Genomic DNA, 23745 nt, shown 5'->3' with positions numbered 1-23745 from the left:
TTTCTCCCCAGATTAAAAAAAAAAAAAAAAGAATGCTCTTAAGATAATGAATATTATAAATAGCCTCACTTGTTGGCAGCTAGATATAAATAAAATTTGAAATCTTTGTATGACTGATGGATGATCTGCAATTATTATAAGGTAAAAAAAGATGAAAACCCATATATATGGCATGAGTTTGTAGGAAAATATAGAGAGGAAATACATGTGTGTGTGCTTGGGTATGCATCAGTGGTTTTCAACTGAGGGCAGTGTCTGGAGACATTTTTGTCACAACTGGAGGTGCTTCTGGTGACTGGTAGATAGAGGCCAGGGATGCTGTTTAATATCCTACAGTGCACAGGATAGCCCCCGATAACAAAGAATTATCTGGCCCCAAATATTAGTGGTGCTGAGGTTGATATATATAGAGTAGCTCCAGAATATCTATTCTGTACATATTTTATATACATAAAATATCTGTGGAAAAATACGGAAGAAACTGGTAAGAGTGATTGCGTCTGGGAAGGGAGCTGAGTGGCTGGGAAACAGGGATGAGAGGAAATTGAGCTTGTGCTATAGTCCTTTTGTACCTTCATGGCTTTGTACCACGTGTGTTTTGTCCTACTCAAAAAATTGTTTAAAAATTAAGTTTAGAGGCGCCTGGGTGGCTCAGTCGGTTAGGCGTCCGACTTCAGCTCAGGTCACGATCTCGCGGTCCGTGAGTTCGAGCCCCGCGTCGGGCTCTGGGCTGATGGCTCAGAGCCTGGAGCCTGCTTCCGGTTCTGTGTCTCCCTCTCTCTCTGCCCCTCCCCCGTTCATGCTCTGTCTCTCTCTGTCTCAAAAATAAATAAACGTTAAAAAAAATTTTTTTTTTAATAAAAAAAAAATTAAGTTTAAAACTGTTTCTTGAGTCCATTTCCCTCATTTACGGCCACTTCTGATGCTTCTGCTCTCCTTTGCCACAGAACTCGAGTTCTATACAAATTGATTTCAGTTCTGTTCTCTCTTTTTAAAAACTTTTAACATGGATTGAGTCAGTCTCAGACAGTCTGTTTAGCTGCTCTGCCTCTCTTTCGCCTCTTCTAGACTTGGCAGACACTCACTGTGTGGGGTGGGGAACCCGAAACATCACACTCACTTCTCTGGATTTTCTTAGTCTTAACTGGGACTGTGTAATTCTCTGCTTTGCTCCACTATAATATCTTGGAGTCATTCCCCCCCTGCCCCCCAATATTTTGTTGCGGTTTTCTTAGTAAGAGAGACCATTGAAATGAGCCAGTTCACCATTACTGGAAGCAGGACTCTGGCTAGAATGGTTTTTTTTTTTTAAATAAACCTTAGTGAGGTATAATTTACATATATACAGTGTACCCATTTTTGAGAGTACAGTTCCATGAGTTTTGACAAATGAATATACCTCTAATATATAATATCGTAATAACCATGATAAATTTTCATTATTATAAAAAATTATCTTGGGTCACTTCCGAGTCAGCCCCCTGCCACTCTCCCCCCACCCCTCACTTCATTCTCTGGCCCCATACAACCACTGATCTCTCTATATAGACTGGTTTTGTATTTTCTTTTCTGCCTGGCTTGTTTTTCTCAGCACAAGTCATCCATGTTGTGTTTTATCCATGGAGATTTATCCATGTTGCGTTTATCAGTAACTCATTTCATTCCTGAATAGTATGCCATTGTATGCGTATGCCATAATTGTTTATCTGTTCACCTGCTGATGGACATTTGGGTTGTTTCCAGTTTTTGCCTACTATACCCAGAGCTGCTGTGAACATTTCTGTGCACATCTTCGTATGGACATACGTTTTCATTTCAGCGAGAGCCCTGTGCTCCCTTCCTTGTGCTATGTCCAGAAATTGCCTCTTGACAGAAATCCAGGGCAGTCCTTGAGCTCACGTCCTTTGTTGCCCCCTTGTCAAGGATGACAGTCCTATGCTGCCTGTCATCAGTATCTCATGAGTTGTTTCATATCTTTTGTTTTCCCATTGTTTATAGTAGAGGGGCGTGCCCCATGGCAGTTACCTTTTGTGGGCAGAAGACAGGGAGTCTTCCTGCCGTCTCTTTTAAACCCATGTCAGTCAGACTTTGCCTCACTGCTCCACAGAACCTGCCCTTGCCAAAGTCACCAGTGACTTCCATGTTAGCAAATCCAGTGGGTATTTAAAAAAAATTTTTTTTAGAGGGAGAGAGGGAGAAAGAATCTCAAGCAGGTTCCATGCCCAGCATGGAGCTTGACATGGGGCTTGATCTCAATGACTCTAAGATCATGACCTGAGCCAAAATCAGGAGTCGGACACCTTACTGACTGAGCCACCCAGGCATCCCTCCAGCGGGCATTTTTTAATGCTCATCTTACCTCGCCCGTGACATAGATGTTCACTGCTTCTTGAAGCACTCATTTTCCTTGGCTTCTCAGACCCCACCATCTCCTGGTTTTCTTCCTGCTTCACCGGCCACTCCTCCTTAATCTCTGTTGCATTTTTCTTATCCCGGGCTTATCATGTCTGGGGCCCAGCAGTTCAGTCCTAGGACTGCCTTCATCTGTTACCTACACCAACTGTTTATTACATCATGGCCGGATGTAACAACATGGCTGGGATGTTTAGTGACAACGGCCAGATTGCTCGCTATGGTGTCACCCTCTCTCCTAAATTCCAGACTTGTATTGAACCCCCAACTCAGTATTCTTCATTTGGGGTGTCATCAGCTATCAACCTCTCACACTTAACGTGTTCAAACTCCATTTCTGACTACTTCCCCACACCTACCCTCAGACGGTTTTATCCAATGTCTTTCCTATTTCAGTTGATGTCAGTTCCATCCTTCTAGTTATTCAAGCTCAACACCTGTGTCCACTAGGAAATGTTGTTGGTTCTGCCTTCAGAATATATCCACACCCTGACTGCTTCCTGCCACCTGCACTATATCCAGTATGATCTGAGCAATCATTTTTTCTTGTCTAGATTTATAACAGCTTCTAAAGCTGGTTTTCTTGTCCATGGAACTACTGAAGTTTTAGCCTAGATAATTCTTTGCTGTGAGGCAGGTCCTGTGCAAATAGAATGATTAAGCAGCATCCCTGGCCTCTATCCACTAAATGCCACTGGCACCTCTCCCACCCGCCCAGTTGTGGCAACCACAGATATCTGCACATATTGCCAGATGTCCTTTGAGCAAAATACCCCTGGTTGAGAGCACTGTTCTCAGTTGATCTTTCTTCATCCGTCCGTGGTCTCCTTCTGCATAACAGAGTGATTCTTTCAGAGTTTAAGTCTGTGCTATTCTGCTTTCCTGCTCAAAGCTCCCCGCCCCCCACCCCTGCCACTGTTTCCTCCTTTTCATTCAGAACAAAAGCCAAAGCCCTTTCAGTGGACTTCCAGCCGTATATAATATGGACCTTTTCTCTTTCTGACCTCATCTCCTGCCACCCCTCTTCTTACTCATTCCATCCTAGTCACTGACCCCTGTGCCAGTTTGTGAATACATCAGGCATCCTCCTGCCTTAGGATTTTGCCCTAGATGCTCTGTCTCTCTAGAACACTCTTCCCCCAGTTAGCTTCTATGCATTTTCTTAGCAAGGTCCACACTTACTGCCAGTTTAAAATTGCTTCTGTTTTTGGAAGCCAATTGGAAATTGGTAAGAAATAGCAGTATAAGGATATTATTTAGAAATATGAAGGAAGTAAAACCCAGGAGAACCAACTAAGAATGGAGAGAGATGGGGCGGGGAATTTGCTGTGTTGTTGTTTTTTTAGCTTTGTTGAGATACAATTCCCATGGCATATAATTTACCTATTTATAATGTATAGTTCAATGGCTTTTAATATATTCACAGAGTTTTCACCAGAACCAATTTTAAAACATTTCATTACCCCTAAAAGAAACTCTACCCGGTGGCAGTCATCCCCCATGACCCCCCTACCCACCCTAGGTAACTGCTGATTTACTTTCTGTCTCTAAAGATTTGCCTATTCTGTGCATCTCGTGTAAATGGAATCTTACAACATGTGGTCTTTTGTCACTGGTTTCCTTCACTGAGCATAACGTTTTCAAGGTTCATCTTTGTTGTAACACGTATCAGTACTTTATTCCTTTTTGTTGCCCAGTAATACTCCGTTGTAGAAATATACCATGGTGTATCCATTCATTAGTTAATGGGCATTTGTGTTTCTTCCACTTTTTGGTCTGTTATGAATAATGCAGCTGTGAACACTATCAGTTTTTCTGTGGCCTGTATTTCCATTTTTCTTGGGTATAGATGTAGAGTGAAATTGCTGGGTGGTATGGTTACTGTATGTTTAACTTGACTTGAGTAACCACCACCTTCTTTTCCAAAACAGCTACACTATTTGACATTCCCACCAGCAGTGTATGAGGATTTTAATTTCTCTTTATCTTTGCCAGCACTTGTTACTATCTGTCTTTCTTATTATAGCCATGCTAGTGGCTATAAAGTAACATCTGCATGTGGTTTGATTTGCATGTCCATGTCGGCTAATGATGTTGACCATTTTTCATGTGATTATTGTCCATTTGTGTCTTCTTTGGAGAAATAGCTATTCAGGCCTTTGCCCAATGTTTAATCGGGTTGTGTGTCTTTATTCTTGTTTAGTAAACTTTTTAATATTTTCCAGTACTAGTCCCTTATCAGATACATGATTGTGAATATTTTCTCCAATTCTGTGGGTTGTCTTTTCACTTTCCTGATAGTATTGTTTGAAGACTAAGGATACAGAAATAGGTTAAAAGACTCATCCCATTGTCTGAAGAAACTTAAAATCTAGTGCAAAAGAAAGAAATGAAATAAATACCAAAATAATTTGATCCTCCAATTTTTTCAGTTCCTGAATAGTTGAGAGAGAGTAGCAAAGCTTTGGATGGTGAGGGTCTTCTTTGCAAATTTATCCTTATCTCTTTGTTTTCTAAGCTTTTTATTTCCTATCAGGTATCGCTAAGTTTGTATTACTGATGACTGTGGCTGGTTTCTAGCACACCTAGGCTTGGATACTAAGTGTGCTATTGGGTTGTTGTTGTTGTTTTTTTTTTTAATGTTTATTTATTTTGAGAGAGAGCGTGCAAGCAGGGGAGAGGCAGAGAAAGAGAGAGATTCCTAAGGAGACTCTGCATTGTCAGCATGGAGCCTGATCCACGAACTGTGAGATCTGACCTGAGCCAAAATCACGAGATGGATGCTTAACCTACTGAGCCATCGAGGCGCCCCCTATTGGGTATAATGACAAAGTGGACACAGCTGAAGAAAGTCTGGAAAATAGACTAGAAAACAGCGACCCAGAATGCAGCTGTGAAAGAGGAAAAGCTGGGAAATATGAAACAGAAGTTTAAAGTGGGAAGACCAGCAGCACAAAGAAGAGAGAAAATGGGACAGAGGCAGTGTTTAAGGGGATAAGGGCTGAAGATGGTCTAGAATTAGTGATAAATCCACAGATTCAAAAAATTTAATGAATCCGAGCAGATTACATTTAAAGAAATCTTCACTTACAAACATAATAGCAGATGTAACTGTGTAACAGTATAGCAGAACGCCATACACACACATAAACACAAACACACACACACACACACACACACACACACACATTCACAGAGAGGAGACTCTTAATGCAGCCAGAGAAGATACACTGATTATCTGCAAAGAAGCAACGGTTATAAATGAAAGCAGAGTTCTTAACAGTGGAACCCAAAAGACATTGGAGTAATATATTGAGGCAAATATAACTGGCAACCTAGAATTTTACCCCAGCAAATAAATTTTTCATGAAAGTGGATGGAGAAAGTTTTCAGATAAAGCTTTACCACCAGTAGGCCTTTGATAAAGGAAATTTTAAAGGATGTATTTCAGTCAGGAAGAAAGAATACTTATCATCTGCAGTATCCCCAAACTGGCGGTAACCCAACTGTCCATCAGCAAAAGACTGGATAAGTAAACTGCTATATGTTTGTAAATGCAAAGAAATGAAGTATAGTTACATGCAAGAGTAGAGAGCAGGAGTTGGTAAGCTTTTTCTGTAGAGAGCCACATAGAAATAATTTGCAGAGCATAGGGTCTCTGTTACAACCACTCAACTTGACTATTGGACTGTAAAATCAGCAACAAACAATATATAAACAAATGGATGTGACTGTGTTCTCCTTAAATGTTATTTACAAAAACAGGTGGCAGATCAGAGTTGGCCTGCAGGCTATTATTTATTCCCTGGTGTGGAAGAATCTCATTAACTTCATGTTGACAGAAAGAAATGAGACACAAAGATAATATCCAGTATGACTCCACTTGTATAAAAATTGAGAGGGCAGGTGAAAATCTGATATTTAGGTGCCATACTTGGGTGGTCAAGTTATTTTAAAATACAAAGAAGTGATTACTATGTTAAGACAATAGTGATTACTTTGGGGGAGAGGCAAGGAGTTGGCATTGAGAAGGGGCTCACGGGGAACTTTTAGGGTGATATTAGTGTTCTGTTTTTTTTTTTTTTTCCTGGTTGGCAATTGCATAGGTTATTTGTGAACATTATGTTATATGTACTTTCTGTGGCTGTTACTCTCCCACCCTCCCGAAAGTAAATGGTTCAAAACCAAAACCAAAAGCAAGAGGAAGAGTGATTATCACAAAACTGAGGATAATGATTACAATTAGGACAGTGGTTTTCAACTGGGCGTGATTTTGCCCCTCGTGGGATGTGTGGCAATGTCTGGAGAGAATTTTGGTTTTCACAGCTGGGGAGATGTTAATTCTATCTAGTGGGTAGAGGCCAGACAGCTAAACATCCTACAGTGCACAGCACAGCCATGCCCCTCCGTCCCCGAACAAATAATTACTCACCCCAAAATGTCATTAGCTCAGAGGTTGATGAACTCTATTCTAGGAGGAGGGGCCACAGGGGTGCTGGATGCTTCTGGGTGCAAGTGGTGTTCTGTTTTCTAATCCAGGGAGTGGTGGTGGTGGTGGAATTTCTTTATAACTAACTGTATGGACTTCAGATGTTCCTATATATGATGATATGTGTCACAATAAATCTAAAAATTACTTGGTCCCTTTCTGGTAGACTTAATTACTTGAGTAATTTATGTAATATTAAACCTGTAATGAAGGTTGACTGAGAGTAACGTGCAGCAGTTTCATTATCAGGGTATCAACTGTAAATGGCAGTCAGTTTTCCTACACACATTCAATGACGTGCTTAGGGTGTTAGATAGACTTGAGCCGACCTTGCATGACCATGGTCATGGAGGCAGAAGCTTTTGAGTCTGGGGCTTTTTTTCTTAGAGACATCCACACATTCTTGAAGAGGGAAAATGAGTTGACTTTGCACTTTGGTATCATAACTTCCTCCTTCCTGTACTGAATTAGAGAAAACTTTGTAATTTCTTAGGTGATAGGGTTATCAAGAAATCATCAACTCCAAGATTCATAAAGAAAGGAGCTATGAGATTCATTTTTGTAGGTACTAAGAAAAGAAAGCAGAGTTTTCAGTTGTTTGCTTTTGAGATTTGACAGTGCTAGCTAGAAAGTTACTTTTTCTCTTTGATGGTATCGTGATTACTCTTTTCTGAGAAATGCCATCGTAGTTGCAAAAACCCTGGTTGGGGACAGATGTACTTTGTTCTATTGCTGATTGCTGAGGCTGGGCACAGTGTAGTTGGGCCTTTGTGATGTATTCCCAGAAGTGCAGTCAGTGAAATGTTTAAAGTGACCCAGGGGACCCTGTATTATTTGTCAGGAAGGTAGTGAGTGTGTAACAGCTTCCAAGTGGTAGTGCTTTGTCCTCATGCAGTCCGGCCCACATGTTTATCTGTGCAGGCTGATTCTTTTGTGCATAAAGCAAGCAGAAGACAGCTGGAGAGTTCCTTATCTGTAGATTAAGTTCCACCTCAAGACCCGTAGAGGGTGCTGGTAGCTCTGCAAATGGGACGGAGCAGCTCACTGCTTACTGTCCTGCCCAGTAGAAACCAGGCCTTGCTAACTGCTGCTCCCAATACTGAAAAGCCTTTAGAATCTTCCTGTAAGGGAAGACCTATCCAAGGAATGGACCTGGGCAACTAACAGGTTATTTTTCTGCCATGTCATCCTTGGCAAATATAGTATCTTCATCCAAGTGAATTTTTTATCATATTACTTGTATTAAAGCTGAAAAGCAGATGACACAGTAACCCAATAACATATTTTTCTACTATTATAATATTTTTAGTTCGTTAAGACTGTGTATCAATTCATACAGTATTGTTTTAACTAAGTAGAGATTCCATACTGTTCGCTTCATAGAATGTCTTGCAAAGATTCTAGAAATAACCCTTATTTTCTTGTGGGACATAAAACTCGGTGTATTCTTCAGAATTTCATTTTTTGGAATTATTTTATTAATTAGTTCTCTCTACCAGACTCAACTTAGCTTTTCAGTGGACTTCATGGTTTTACGAAATGTTTGTTACTTCCAGAAGATATTTTGTCCCTTATGATTTTAAATATTTTTGAAAATAAACTGGGATGCCAAACACCTGTTTAGGACAGGGGTCTTCAAGTTTTTTTGCACTTTGAAAAACAGTATACCCTGTCTCACATTTTTTTTTTTAAGTTTATTTACTTCTTTTGAGAGAAAGTGAGTGAGCTGGAGACAGGCAGAGAGAGGGAGAGAGAGAATCCCAAGCAGGCTCCGCGCTGTCAACACAGAGCCCAGCACAGGGCTCGAACCCACGAACTGTGAGATCATGACCTGAGCCTAAATCAAGAGTTGGATGCTTAACCGACTGAGCCACACATGCACCCCCCCCACCTCCGCCTCACATTTTTGAGAACAACATTTGTAAGGTTTTTAATCATAGCTTTAAATCATTGCAAAAAATATAATTTCTGGCCTATTGGGAAATACTAGCATTTTAAAATAATACCATTATGTTGTTAAATGTATCCAGTGGATGCTATATACCAGTACAATTTGATATTCATTGCCACGTATTTATAAATACACCAGCAAGTCTTTAGTAGTCAGAAATGTTATATTTCATTGTTCCTTTTCCTCTGAAATAATGTTTCCATTGCACATACCCCATAGTATTTTATGCTTATATGTTTCTTTTTGTTTAAACTTTTTAAAATTCATCATCCTATTCTATTTCTCTGCCACAAAACAAATACATATAAATACACCCTTCCTGGGAAAGACTGCTCCTGTGTAAATCAGCCCCCAAAAGTCTCTGTTCCTAGAGTGGGATTTGCCACCATTCCTCTCCAAAAAAGAGACAGAGAGAGACAGAGGAAAGAATTTGAGCAATTCAAGGTTGCTTTATTTCTAGTAACCCCAAGATTTTAAGTGTAAATATTTTTCTTTGGATGAAGTTGTCATTGTATCAGTAGATGGCAATGAATAAAACTGGGAAATATGTTACAAGTTTTGAAAATTATTATAATAGTGCAACCTTTCTGAAAGTGCGTCTCTTGGTAAGATAGATAGATTGGTGCAGGCAGGGGGCTGCTTTTGCTGCTTTGATTAAAAGATACTTCCCAGTCCTTTGGTTTGTGCCTTGTTTATATCCTTGCTGAGAGGAGAGTTGTGCCCCTCTTGTAAAGTGAAGGAAGGACCCATGGGAGAAGTGGAGAAGGAGAGCCACATTGCTGCATCCGCTCATAGTCAGAGCAGTGTGGGGAAAAAGCTAGGAACTGATTCCCCTGGGATCTGTCCATGCTCCATGTACTGTGGGAAGCCTGTGTCCTCGGCAGGTGAGAAGCTCTCCCGGTGAGGCTTAGTGTCCTCTGAAGTGCAAGAGCAGCTCTGATGGGGACATGGTGTAATGGCTAAGGATGTGGACTGTCACTCATCTCTGCCTAGGTTTGAATCCCTTCATAGCCACCTCCTAGATGTGCCTCGTTTAATCCTTCTGTGCCTCAGTGTCCTGTGAAGTACAGTTAGTCATCATGGCCCCTCCTTTGCAGGACATGCATAGAAAGCTCTGGAGTCCAGGGTCTCGTGCCTCATAAACCTTCAGTTGATCATAACTACTTATCTAAGCTCAGAACTTACTAAGTGACTTGTGTTTGGAACATCAAAATTGAGAATATTACGTACCCTAAGAAGTGTTTGACCTCCGAAAGACAAGAAAAATTCACTCGTGGGATGTCTGAAAAAAACTCCAAGCTGTTTGTGAGAAGTGGCTGCAGGAGAAAATGTTTTGGGTTGCTGATATGATTAACCCATGCTAAGCATAGTCTGAAACCTTGAGATATCTATACATCCTTTGGAGCCTTACTATGTAATTCACACTTTGTTTTTAAAATTGCTGATTTCTAGGAGGGATTACAGCTAACTCCTATAACATAGTCAGTGGACGTGTGCTGGTTTTGCTCCAGTACTAAGGCAAAATTTTCCTTTCCCCCACTTTCTCTAACCTCATATCTGTATTTCTTTATAGAAAATTCAGGCTCTTTTCTACCTGTGGTGTTCTGTTTCTGTTGTACTCTGCTGCCTGACCTTGACACATAGATAAAGGTGAGGGAATACAGGCAGCTAGTTAACTAATTGACTATAATTGACTCTAACCCCAGTTGTACTTGCTCTGACATTTTAGGCAAGGTACTTTCTGGCTCACATTTTCCTTTTTTATCAAAAGAATAAACCTGAGTGTCTTCCTCAATTTGTTTGTGTTTTTGTTTTGTCCTTAAGGTAAGTGTCTAGTGAAATCTGGTATTTGAGGCTATGGCTCAGTGCTAGCTCTGCTCCTTCACACTCTGTCATCTCTGATCTGGTTTTTGATTATCATTTAACCTCTTACCTTTATTCAATTTTTAAAAGAATTTTTTTATTTTGAAACAGTTATAAACATATAGAAAATTGCAAAAATAGTACTACGAAGAGTCCTGAGTATCATTCACCCACTTTTTCCCAGGGGTGACATCTAATATAGCAACAGCGTAACATTGAAACCAGGAAATTGACACTTGTGTGGACTGTTAATCAGACCATAGACCTTATTAAGTTTTCATCATTTTTTTAGCCTTCATTTGTGCGCGCATGCGTGTGTGTATGTGTGTATGTGTAAGTTGTGTGGAATTTTATCGTGTGTATAAATTCATGTAATCATCACCAAGTTAAGATACAGGATTGTCTCATTACCACAGAAGAGCTGCCTCATGCTGCCTTTTTGCATGCACACCCACCTTCCACCCCTCCATCCTCCAGCACTCCCCATTCATCCCTGACCCCTGGAAACCATGAATGTGTTCTCTGGCTCTATAGTTTTGTCATTTTGACAACGTTCTCTAAATGGAACATATAGTGTGTAGGTCCACCTTTTTCACAGGCACGAGGTTGTTGCATGTATCCATAGCTTGATTCCTTTTTATTGCCGAGTAACATTTCCCCGGAAAGATGTACCAGAATTTGCTTAGCCATTTGCCCATTGAAGGAATTTTGGGTTATTTCCAGTATTTTACTATCATAAATAAGACTGTTATAACATTCGTTTGTAGGCTTTTGTGTGAACACAAGTTTTCATTTCTCTTCCTTGAGGATTTTATAAATTTCATGTGAATAGCCTTACCTGATCCACAGTACACAGTTTAAGGAGAGTGTTTCTAATCCTATGAGTAGAGCTCAGTATTAAATAATAGGGCTTCTAAAGATTTTATTTAAAAAAGACCATGTCATGGTAAGAGAATGAATGAGGGGATGGGTTTCGGAGAGTTTAATGCTTTTCTTTTTTTTTTTTTTTTTTTTTTTTTAAAGACTCCTCAGACAACAAAGAAAAGAAAACTTTCAGCCTTGAAGAAAAGTCCAAGATCTCCAAAAACCGTGTTCATTATATGAAATTCACAAAAGGTAAAATTAAGCATTTCTTTATTTGTTGTTGAAATCCCCATGTTCATACCAGGTTTCTTAAAGCATTTTTAGCTCTCTCCAACATTACTTCTTGTTTTATGTGCAGAATGGACAAGTATGGGTGGCCTGCCGGGCTTGATGTACAGCAGTGCTAAAGTTTCAGCATTTATTGTGAGTCACCTGGAGATCTTGTTAAATTGCAGATCCGTTAGCTCTGAGGTAGGGCCCCACATTCGGTTTTAGATTACATGCAAGTCCTTTGACAAAGCTGGAAGCAGAAGTCAACTTGCTATGTAAAAGAGAAAAGTGACTTTACGTCACTAAGTCAGAAAATAATTTTAATTTATTGCTCAGCATTTTTACTTACAATTTCTAGTTTTTGAAGTTTAATGTTGGTATTGAATAACTCTTAAATTACTCCAATTTACAGAATTGTGTTCTATCTTGAGATCTCCAGTATGAGAAATCTCCCTCCTAAACTGATTTATATTATTTCACACCATTTCTTCATTGAATGGAGTGTTAACTTAGGCATTCCATGGTCATGGCAAAGTAGCATTAGAAAACACATTTGAGAACTGGGTAGTGAATCCCATCTTCTTCCATCACCGCCTCCCTACTCCCTTCCCAATAAACGCCGCCAATTACAAGTGCAGTTGTCCTGTGTAACCACCAGGTGGCAGTCTTGTATTGGTAAGAAACAATTTAGCTTGAACTCCTCAATTCCCCCAGATGTTTTCCCATAGAATAATATTATGCATTAAATACACTTTCCAGGCACAAAAGCTTATTTGTTACATACTATACTTCAAGTATAAATGTGATGATAATCCTTTTGTGCTATCTAGTCACCATATGATGGCCTTTCTATGGGAGATGGGATGTACCTTTCTATCTTTATATGCCAGGAAGCACACATCTCTTTGGTTTAGTCTAGTTGGCATGATTGAGAATTCCCTAATTCCTAGAACTTGCCTCAACAGCAGTAGGAGCTGGAATTCCCATTCCTCTTGGCAATTAATGGTTCTCACTTGGGTCAAAACCCCAAAGGTTTGGGTTTGGTTTTGGTTTAAGTGAGAGCCTGTGGCAGAGTTTAATGGAGTCGGGAGCTGAATAGCTTCGGGAACATGTACAAAGAGAAACAGGCACTTCCCCTTTCCCTCTTCCAGCTGCTGTGGTTTGTATGGCTCTTCATGTCTTCCCCTCTTCTTTCAGTTTAGAACCTTCTTTGTTGTTGTCCTCTGTGGTTTCTGATTGGGGTTTTTCTCCACTCCACTTCTGTTCTGGAACAAGAACAGTCCCTGTTACCTCCTCAGTCTTTCTGAGAAGAGGCTAAATTGCCACTTTATAACCAGTCGTTAAATATCCCTCCTTTTTTCATTATAACCTATAGGAAAAAAGAGACATATCACAGAAAGATGCTGAGCAAATTCATGAAAAGTGGCCTGTAACTTTTTAGATGGCATGTCGGCCTTTGAAGCTTTCTCTCTTGCAAATCTAGTTTTCCTTTAGTATCTAACTACATGCATGATTTCACCCGAAGTGTTTGCTGAAGCTGGGATAAACCTCTTTAATCTGCTTTAATCTGATGGATGCTGGGAGTATCTGCTTTCTATTTCTAGTTAAGCCACTTCCTTGCCAGGTGACCCTGTCGGCCTGCTTGATGTGTTGTGCCTTCGTTTTCTCTGAATGAGGTTTGCTGATTTATTAGCCTTGCCTGGGGAGAAAGAGGGCATTGGTATACAGGGAAAAGATATATCCTTTCAAGATATATTGTCAGAAAGGAAGCAGAGATTAAGTGGGAAGATACAGGAAATGCGGATTGAGAATAAGTGGAAAAGGTGGGAAAAGGAGGCAGAAATCCAGGTGGTGAAGAAAATAATTATTTACTACTCATCTTAACAATCCACAGTGAAAGTAGGTTCTAAAGTTCTTTCATTTAATAAATCTTTTCTTGTAGAACAATTGTTGTCCCTGGTTACGAATGATAAACCCTCAGTTTTCTCTAAGGTGGATGTTCTTTTTTTTTTTTTTTCAATATATGAAATTTATTGTCAAATTGTTTCCATACAACACCCAGTGCTCATTCCAAAAGATGCCCTCCTCAATACCCATCACCCACCCTCCCCTCCCTCTCACCACCCCCCTCCCCCCACCCCCCCATCAACCTCAGTTTGTTCTCAGTTTTTTTTTTTTTAAATTTTTTTTTTTTTCCAACATTTATTTATTTTTGGGACAGCGAGAGACAGAGCATGAACGGGGGAGGGGCAGAGAGAGAGGGAGACACAGAATCGGAAACAGGCTCCAGGCTCTGAGCCATCAGCCCAGAGCCCGACGCGGGGCTCGAACTCACGGACCGCGAGATCGTGACCTGGCTGAAGTCGGACGCTTAACCGACTGCGCCACCCAGGCGCCCCTGTTCTCAGTTTTTAAGAGTCTCTTATGCTTTGGCTCTCTCCCACTCTAACCTCTTTTTTTTTTTTTTCTCCTACCCCTCCCCCATAGGTTTCTGTTAAGTTTCTCAGGATCCACGTAAGAGTGAAAACATATGGTACCTGTCTTTCTCTGTATGGCTTTTTTCACTTAGCATAACACTCTAAGGTGGATGTTCTTAGATCAACAGGAAACTTGGGTTCTGCCATTAGTCTCTCACATCACTTAAGCACTTACCTTCTTTCAGACTCAGTTTCCTGTCTTAAAAATAAGGAAAGATTTCAGGGGTGCCTGAGTGGCTCAGTTGGTTAAGCGTCTGACTCTTGATCTCAGCTCAGGTCTTGATCTCAAGGTTGTGTGTTTGGGCCCCATATTGGGCTCCATGCTAGGCGTGAAGCCTATTGAAAAATAAGTAGGTAAATGAGGAAAGATTTCTCAGTCATTATAAAGTTCTAAAGTAGGTTCCATTTTATGACTTTTCAGATATGACCCATGTTATGGAACTTTTGATTGTTCAGCATATTAAATGATAATCATTTTAGCCTGCGGGTATGCCCCGCAGTAACTAATTTGCTTATTTGATGAGGGTGATTCATGTTGTAACTCCCATGTGTGGTCCAGAGACCAAATCATGGGAAAATGGCATTTTACATAGCTTGGTTTGAAGAGTGAAGATAAAAATTTGACTTCAGTGAATAGCACTGTAAAATATACTGTTGCCTAAATACTGGCTATATCATTTTAGTTCTAATACATAATTATTCCTTTTTCTGGTCCCAAATTTCTGCTTTTATTTTGAAACAATTTATTATATAACTTAAAAGTTAATTTCATCTGTATTTGTTTAACAAGCCTAACTTCAGTGCAGTTTCTTTTAATTTGAAAAATGTTTGTTGAGGCCTCATCTACAGAGAGGAAAAGATAGGGAGAATGTGAAATTCTACAAAACCATTTTTGAAGTGTTTAGTATATGCAGTGGGAAGTTATCAAGAGAACGCTGCTTCTCCTGCCCCCCCCCCACCACTGCCCCGCATCGTGCGGTGGCTAGAAGAAAGGTCGCACGAACTGAAGCTGTGCAGCTTCACCCTAGTAATATTACTCAGCCTTCTTATTCCTGTGACAGTTTGCAGTATTTGCTTCTTAAACAAGGAAACTGTGCGGACAGCACAGGTCCTGGTAGCCGGCTTGCTAGCCTGGACACACCAGACTGTAGGACTGCTGGCGTGGTGACCTCCTCCCCATGTCGGACTCTGCTGGTGACGGGCATCCAGTTTCCTCTTCTGATTCTTTTGCCATTTAAATATAAAATAGCACCATGGCAGGCTTTTACAGAATCCTGACTGTCTTATTGGTTGTGAGGGTCTCACTTCTTTTCATTCCCTACTCTGATTCCTTCAGTTTTCCTGGTTTTCTGACATCACCCTTTCAGTGACGTTGCCATAATCTTTGGTCGTAGGATTATTATTGGTCCCATGTGTTTTCATTAAAAACAGAAATCAGAATGCAGTGTTTTATCCTTTATTGGGGAACGCAAATGAAATTTCTAAGCAAATGAAGCTTCCTACATACACCTGCAGTGGTTTTTTTGTTTGTTTTTTGGGTTTTTTTAAATTTTAACAAATGTATTTCTCAGACCTGCATTTCCTTGCCCTCGCCCCTTTACTCTGAGTAGAAAACTCAGGGTTTTTTTTAAGTCTTTGTTACAATACAGTGCTGTAATACATTTTTTTCCTTAGAACTTGTTGGGTTCTATATGACTTTTACCCTTAAAGTAAGAGTCTCCAAATCTCTGTGATTCTTCAATTCTTATGTTTGTTTTTTGTAGTTTCATTTGCTTCCCTTGTGGACTCCTTGGTGTTGTAAAGTGTATCTGACTATAGTGGCAACTTCTCTCCTTTCCAGATTGCCACTTGGATAGACTGGAAAACCTAATAATCATGATTACTAGAAAAACAGCTAAAAAGATCATAAAGTACTCTTTTCTGAAAGTACTTGTTTATCCTTTTATGGACTTAAGTTCTATCAGCTTGGCTACTGGAAGCTGTTTTTCCTGGCTCTCAAAATGTTATGGCCAATTGAAGACTAATAGATAGATGACCCAAATTCAGACAGAGAACACATATTTCCTTTTAGTTTTTGATTGTCATTTTCTCTAACATCTAAGTTTATCAACAGTATTTGTTTTGATTTAACCTTAATTCAAAACTGAGACCAGTAAGCTTTCAAACTCAGTTTTAATATATTTACCTGATTCCAAAATGGCCATAATTTTGTAACGTTGATAAACTTTTCACCCAAGACCATTGACTAATAACTATTTCAGTATTGCTTCCATCTTCACATTTTGATCTATCTTTAAGTCCCTTTCCATTGGTCTCTGACTCTTAATTCTTCTCTGTGTTTTGTTTTCCAGATCAAATCCAGAGCAAGGCCTGTAACAATCCTGGTTTCTACATTTACTTAAGTGAACTTTCTAAAGGATAAAAATTTCTGATACAAGAACCCATCACCAAAACCTTAGAAACACTTGCACCTTCATTGGTACAGCTTACTCTCTCTCCCAGCTTGGCAGTTTTCCCTTTGATGTTTAGATTTGTTTTCAATCTCTGCGTGTTCATAGTTTGACATCCTGTTTTAGAATTGTGATCTTGCATGTACCCTGCCTTCTTTAATCCCTTCAGCATTCCTTTTAGTTGAATTGCTGTAAAAGAGATCTTAATTTGCATTTCTTTTAGGGTTTCTGTCCCATTCCAGAAGATAGGTTGGGGATAGATGGCGAATACATATTTTGAACTAAGTATAACTCCTTTTTCTGAAATAGAAGCTGCCACCCTGAATGTGCTCTGCCGTGCAAAGTGGGTTATGCTGATGACAAAGCTAAGAATAGATCTCTAGACCCCCTCCTGAGGGTTTGTCCACTTATCCCCACCATGAGCAGTGTTATTCCCCACTTTTCTGGTTCATTTTCTGAGTTCTTGTCTGGGATATGCTTCATTTTGTTCTTAAGTAGGTTTCCTATGGGGTCTGTTGTATGGGTCTGCTTAATAATCAGAACCAGGAGGGCTTTGTTTCTAGCTCAGGAAGAAAGGAGAGAGTAACACAGAGCCACGAAGGAACATGTCCTTCCTGATAGAAACAGGTCGTATTGACTGGACCATTGAATCTGGTACTGCTGCCTATGAAACTGGTTATGGCGCCTGGCTTTGCATTAAATCCAAGGGTGTTTTGTTTTTTAATTTCATGGAGTCACTGAGCGATATCATATTTGAATGCCCCAGTGATTGTCAGTGAACTAGAACTTTCTGGGTCATGCCATTACTTTGCCAAGTCAGTTTGCTACAGGAAGCTAAGAAGACCAGTGGGTCCATGACATTGGAACTTAGGCTTCCTACTCAAAACAAAAATTCCTGTGTCTAACCTAGAGCCTAACTCCCCCGGAGCCTCAAGACTTTACATGTTGTAGTTACATTTTAAGGTGCATTTGCCATGTAGTTGACAAATGGGAAGAGATTCAGTTGACTGCTCACAGAGTATTATTGGTAGAAGTGGAAATTCCAAAGAAGTGAATTTTAAATTAGTTGGTTTGTGGGTTTGAAATTAAGTTAAAGAGTTTAGTGTTTTTAATAAGAGGCATAGGTCCTTTGGACAGTGCTTTGCCAGAAGCCATTTCATTTCCTGCTCTTATTATGTATCCTTTTATTTAAAGATGATATAGTTGTAACAGTAAAGAACATTTTAAAGAGAAAAATCTGAAATCCTTTCACCCTAATGTAGTAATTTTTGTTTGCATTTATTCTTTTTAAATTTTTTCTCATTCATTCAATTAGTTATTGAGCTCCTATGTGTCAAATACAGTATGCTTTCATTCGTGTGTGTTTAAAAGCTGTAAAGCTACCAGCATTTTTTGTTCTGCATTTCATAATCCTGAGTAACTCATGTCTCCTTGAAGTAAAAAATATCTGTTTTATAAATGGGAAACCCAGAGACCCAGAAATCATAAGTGAAAGGTATACCAGTAGTAGAGCTAGCTTTGAAATTCAGTTTTCCTCTCATGCTACACGCTTTTGATTGTTTCTACCATAAAGAAGAGAACATCACGGATTCTGGTTGTGAAACACTGTCTTGAGTTTTAAGTCATTTTAAAATTTATTTGATTTTACTTGTTAACTAAGGAGTTGTTGTGAAGGGAGGCAGAAAGTAGTTTACAAAATTGTCTCTTTTCCAAAATCCATTTTGCTTTCAGGATTCTCATAGTTTATATTTGTGCCCCTTATTTTAGAAAGAATGGTATTACTGAAAGGCACCGTGTTGTTTTTCTAGGGAAGGATCTATCATCTCGGAGCAAAACAGATCTTGACTGCATTTTTGGGAAAAGACAGAGTAAGAAGACTCCTGAGGTATTAAGCCACATACAATTGATATGTTCTGTTTCAACACCGCTTGGTTTTCAGCTGTGCGTAGAACTATTTATATCTATTACTGATAGTACTCTTTAGATAAAGCTCCAAAAAAAAGATGTGAGAAGTCTCAAAGGCTAAATGTGACCTTCTTAATAATAGTAGTTGGAAGATACAAGGATTCTAAAGAAGAGTATGTGTCACCTGCTTTTTGCCTTGTGTGAGGACTGGAGTAAACTCTGGGAAGAATGCCTTTGCTGACATATACAATGGGGAAAATGTCTCTCCCATCCGAGGATGCTTGCAGCGGTTTTGTTTGCTCAGACTGCATAACTGTTTGGGATATGGCTTGGGAGGGACAATATCATCTACATAGTCCTGTCCTGGTCTGCTTCCTTTTAAAAACATTTTGAAAGTGTAGGATCATCACCAAGAATCTGTAAGGGATTTAGATGTAGTATTTCCTCCATTGTACAATAGTGTTTGTCTTAAAACTAGGTGAGAGCAGGGTGACTACACCGTACCCTACATGAGATGAGTCCATAATTCATAAGCTTCATTAGTAAATTGGGCTTTGTAATTTAGTATGGAGTTTTTTGTGCCATTTCCAAAGTAAGAGGCAGTCCTGAGTTTGGATGTCAAAATAGAATTTGTGAAATAGGGGTTTCTGGAGATATAGGAGTAAAAATTTAAAATTGGTATCGCCTCCAAAAATCTGCAGTATGGTTGCTATAACTATTACTCAGTTAATCTGGTGTGTCCTACTTAGGTTTCTTTATTGGTTTCTAGCCAAGGCCCTGGTGCAATTTTTTCTGACATTTCTCTAGACTGACAGGAATTTTTCCAGGGTAGTAGCTTTTTGTTACTTCATATTATTTCCGAAGACTCTAGAATAAGCAGTTATTAGAAATTTTTGCTCGGTGATTTCCTTTGCAGGTTGGGACTAAATTCCATTTGTCAGGGCTTTTCTGCCCCTACACCTTTAGCAGTGAGGACTGAGGAAGCAGTGCTCCGTTGGCTCGCTGAGAGGCGGTGTTTATAGGTCTCTGCTGAGTCATGTCAAAGGCAGGTGGGTCGTTAGGGAGGAGGCGTTCTGCCATCAGGCCACACTGGATGTTTCACTCCCAGAGAGGCTGTTGGAAAGAGGAGAGGATCATCAGACAGCCCTGCTTCTGGTCACCCCTCTGCCCCTCAGTGGTGACTGTATGACCTGGATTGGCTCAGGCAGGCCCCTGCCTTCTTCACTAAAGACTGCATTTGTCTTATCTGAGTCTTCCTCTTTGATCACTGTCCTTTGATCATGCTCCATAATTTGAGTATCCTCAAGGATGTTCTATCACCTCTGCACTGACCTAACCATGCCCTCCCATGGCCACACCTGTCACCTTTGCCTCGGCCCTGTAGTCCATCCTGGACCCCTGAAAATAACCTTTTTGTTCCAGCTCTGTCAATCCTGCATTCTTACTGTGCTGGCATTTCTGGATCTTTGCGTTCTTGGATTACTTGGCTCGCCTTTTTCTCCCTGCTGCCTGAAACCGTGGTCTTTTGTAGCACTCAGTTTGAAATTTTATGGTTGAACAGATCAGGGAAGGAAACTTTTGGTAGAGCTTTAAAAGAACTTCTGTGGTAAGCACAGGAAAGCTTTTTGTTAAAGGCAATTAGAGGTTTCTAATCCTCTGGCAGACATCTGCCTGAGGACTACTGATGTTAGGTGCCTTGAGGTTTTCAACACTGTCTGGTATTACTTGGCCTTTTGACGGTGATGTCATTCGTGACCACGTTGACATGAGCCTGTATTTGAGGAGCTTCGGAAACAATTCCCTGGTACTAACCCAGGGAAAATCTATTTTGGTGCAGTTGGTGTGAAGACCGGCCTTATAGGATCCTGTGCTTTGTGCAAGATTTATATCCAGGCGTGTCTTCATCTCTCATTCCAGCTTACGGTCCTCCTCTTGTTGATGCATTGAACATCCTGATTGTTCGCTGAGGCAGTTTTATATCAGGACACAGCACTTGGTCTGTAGCAGTGGTTCTCAGCATCTCTTGCACTCAGTCACCTAAGGAGCTTTTTAAAAAATGATAATGCCAGGGTGCCACCCCAGGCCAGTTAAATCCTAATTTGGGGTTAGGGTCCAGGAATAGGTATTAAAAAGAGAAGAAGAAAAATCGTTTTAATATCAAATAAAGCCTACCCAGATGACACAGGTGATTATTGGGAGTAAGGATTGAGAGCCACTAGTAGAAGCCCTGTCATATGTGACATCTGGGAGAGCTTCTGACTTTAGGATTACGAATATTGCCTAGGACAGGGCTTCTGAAATCTTAATCTGGACACAGACCGTCTGGGAATTTTATTAAACTGCAGGTTCTGGTTCTTGAGGGTGGGGTGGGGCCCAAGAGTCTGCATTTCTGAGAAGCTCCCAGGTGATGCCGATGCTGCTGGTCACACTCTGCTGCGTGCAGTACAAGGAGTAGATTGGGCCCCGGTGGTATTTGACATTTAATATACGTCTGTACGTATTTGCGTATAACATGGAATGTATTTAAATCTAATCACGTTTTAAGACACCAACTAAGAAGTATTTCTGTAAAGCAGAGTCACTTTTAAGTTTTTATTTAAATTCCAGTTAGCATTAAGTACAGTGTAGTATTAGTTTCAGGTGTACAATGTAGTGAGTCAGCACTTCCATACAATACCCGGTGCTATCACAAGTGCCCTCCTTAATCTCCATCACCTCTTTCACCTGTGCCCCCACCTACCTCCCCTCTGGTAACCCTCAGTTTGTTCTCAATAGGTAAGAGTCTATTTCTTGGTTTGCCTTTCTCTCTAAAGCAGAATCACTTTTAAATTTAAGTTTTAGATATGTGTGGATTTTCATATATAGAGTTGGCTCTCATTGAGGCACACCTGCACCTTCCCTGAATAAATTGTTGCTATGAAACCTTACCATGTTAGTTACAACGGTCCTTATAGCCAAGGGCAGGAGGCCTTTGATGAGATTTGTTTGAAAATACAACCTCTTTTGGTTCCTGTTTGCAGTTGGAAGTAGGATCACTTGTTTTTACTCCCTTGACCCCCTAACAGTATTGGCCTGAAATTATATTTGGCATTGCCAAGGTAAAGGTGCTGCTGGAAGTCAAATACCTAAAGAATCTTAGACACCATGGCAGTGTTGAATGTTGAAGTAGTAATCCTCCCTGGGTGCTCTGGTTAAGGTGCTGATGGTAATCTTGTCTTTGCATCTGGATTTAAAGAACCTTGGGCATTGACCACATCTGGCTTGGGCAACATTGTCTCTCTCACAACTTAGCCTGACTTACTGATTTCTATAACCCCTGACTGTTGTAGTGATAGAAAAGAAACTACAACCTTATGAAGCATGTATGTGCTGGACACTGTGAGAGACATATATGATAGTATTTCATTTAATTCTTGTAACACTTCTGTGAAGTAGGCATTATTATCACCTTTTTAGCAGTAAGGAAACCAAGGCTCAGAAGGATTTGTTATGAAGGTCCAACACAGCACAAATGGGGTTTAAATCCAGGTCCCTCTGACTCCAAAGTCCTTGTCCTTTTCCCTCTGCCACAATGTTAATTAACTTTTGTGCATTAAAAAAAAAAAAAAAAATCTATGTTTAAATGAGTCCAGTTATGCCTCAGAAATTTTCTTTGAGATTTTGTTAGAGACATAAGCAGTTAATACGTCATCATAATTTTGTGGGGAAATGGTTGGCTATTATTTTGCTGAAAATAATGGTTTAACTTCCAAAACCTCACTGCCTTGCCTTCAGTCAGAATTGAACTATGGTGGGTTCAGAAGCATATTACAAATGCCTGGGCCAGCTTTGGGAACAATTTACTGTGCTGGTGGGAGCTGAATTAAGAAAGAGCCAGCCAGGGGCGCCTGAGTGGCTCAGTCGGTTAAGCATTCGACTTTTGGTTTCAGCTCAGGTCATGATCTCACAGTTTTGTGAGTTTGAGCCCACGAGCTCTGTGCTGGCAATGAGGAGCCTGCTTGGAATTCTCTCTCTCTCCCTTGTTCTCTGCCCCTTCCCCGCTTGTGCTGTAAAGAAAAAAAAGAAAGAGCCAGCTTTAGTTTCTGGAGCACAGATGCTGTGTTACTTGTGCATTTTCTGGTTTCTCATATGCATCAAATGATCTGAATACATTTATATTCAAGAAATATCTGCAACCCTTAATTAATAACAGATTTTTTTTTTGGCTTTTTGCTTTAAAGCTTCTTATTTGGAAATAATTACAGATGCATAGGAAGTTGCAAGGATAGTTCAGAGGGGTTTCTTGTACTCTTCACCCAGTTATCCCAGTGATTACATTTTGTACAACTATAGCATAAGATGAAAACCAGGAAAGTGACATTCATACAGTCTGTGTGTGTAGTTCTGTGTATGCCACTTTATCCCATTTGTGGATCCTGTAACCACTGTCTCAGTTAATTACAGAACTATTCCCTCACCATAAAGATCTCCCTCATACTACCTCCACTTGTAGTCAGCTCCCTTCCCTGCACCTTCCCCAACCTCAGCAACTGCTGCTGTCAACACAATTGTCTGATTCAGATTGAATGTTCTATGTATCAGCCATTTGATCTCTCACAGTTACATGCTGGGTCCACTTACATCTGTAACAATCAGTACCCAGATTTTAAGGGCTGATCGTAGTTTCCATGATCTACCTTGGACACTTAATGCTTGCTAGCTTTTATGTCTTTTGCTAGATTGTATGTCTTCTATCTTGTGGAACGTTAGAAAATGCCCTGTAGAAATCAGATTATTTGATGTCTTTAAAATCCAAATGTATTGGGGCGCCTGGGTGGCTCAGTCGGTTGAGCGTCCGACTTCAGCTCAGGTCACGATCTCGTGGTCCGCGAGTTCGAGCCCTGCGTCGGGCTCTGGGCTGATGGCTCGGAGCCTGGAGCCTGCTTCCAATTCTGTGTCTCCCTCTCTCTCTGCCCCTCCCCCGTTCATGCTGTGTCTCTCTCTGTCTCAAAAATAAAAATAAACGTTAAAAAAAAAAATTTAAAAAAAAATTAAATCCAAATGTATTGATGAAGTCCTTTACTT

At 40.2% G+C, this 23745-nt stretch overlaps 1 protein-coding gene across 1 annotated transcript in view; it reads left to right on the top strand.

The window, feature by feature from the left end:
- Positions 1-23745, top strand: part of PINX1 (PIN2 (TERF1) interacting telomerase inhibitor 1) — an 88196-nt gene that overhangs the window by 12473 nt on the left and 51978 nt on the right. Inside the window, exons 5-6 of the mRNA XM_030312703.1 lie at positions 11739-11831; positions 18585-18661. Coding sequence (XP_030168563.1) covers positions 11739-11831; positions 18585-18661 — 170 coding nt within the window. The remainder of the gene's footprint in view (positions 1-11738; positions 11832-18584; positions 18662-23745) is intronic.

This window comes from Lynx canadensis, chromosome B1 (assembly GCF_007474595.2).
Source record: "Lynx canadensis isolate LIC74 chromosome B1, mLynCan4.pri.v2, whole genome shotgun sequence".
Lineage (NCBI taxonomy): Eukaryota > Metazoa > Chordata > Mammalia > Carnivora > Felidae > Lynx > Lynx canadensis.
This window is presented reverse-complemented; position numbering and strand designations above follow the sequence as displayed.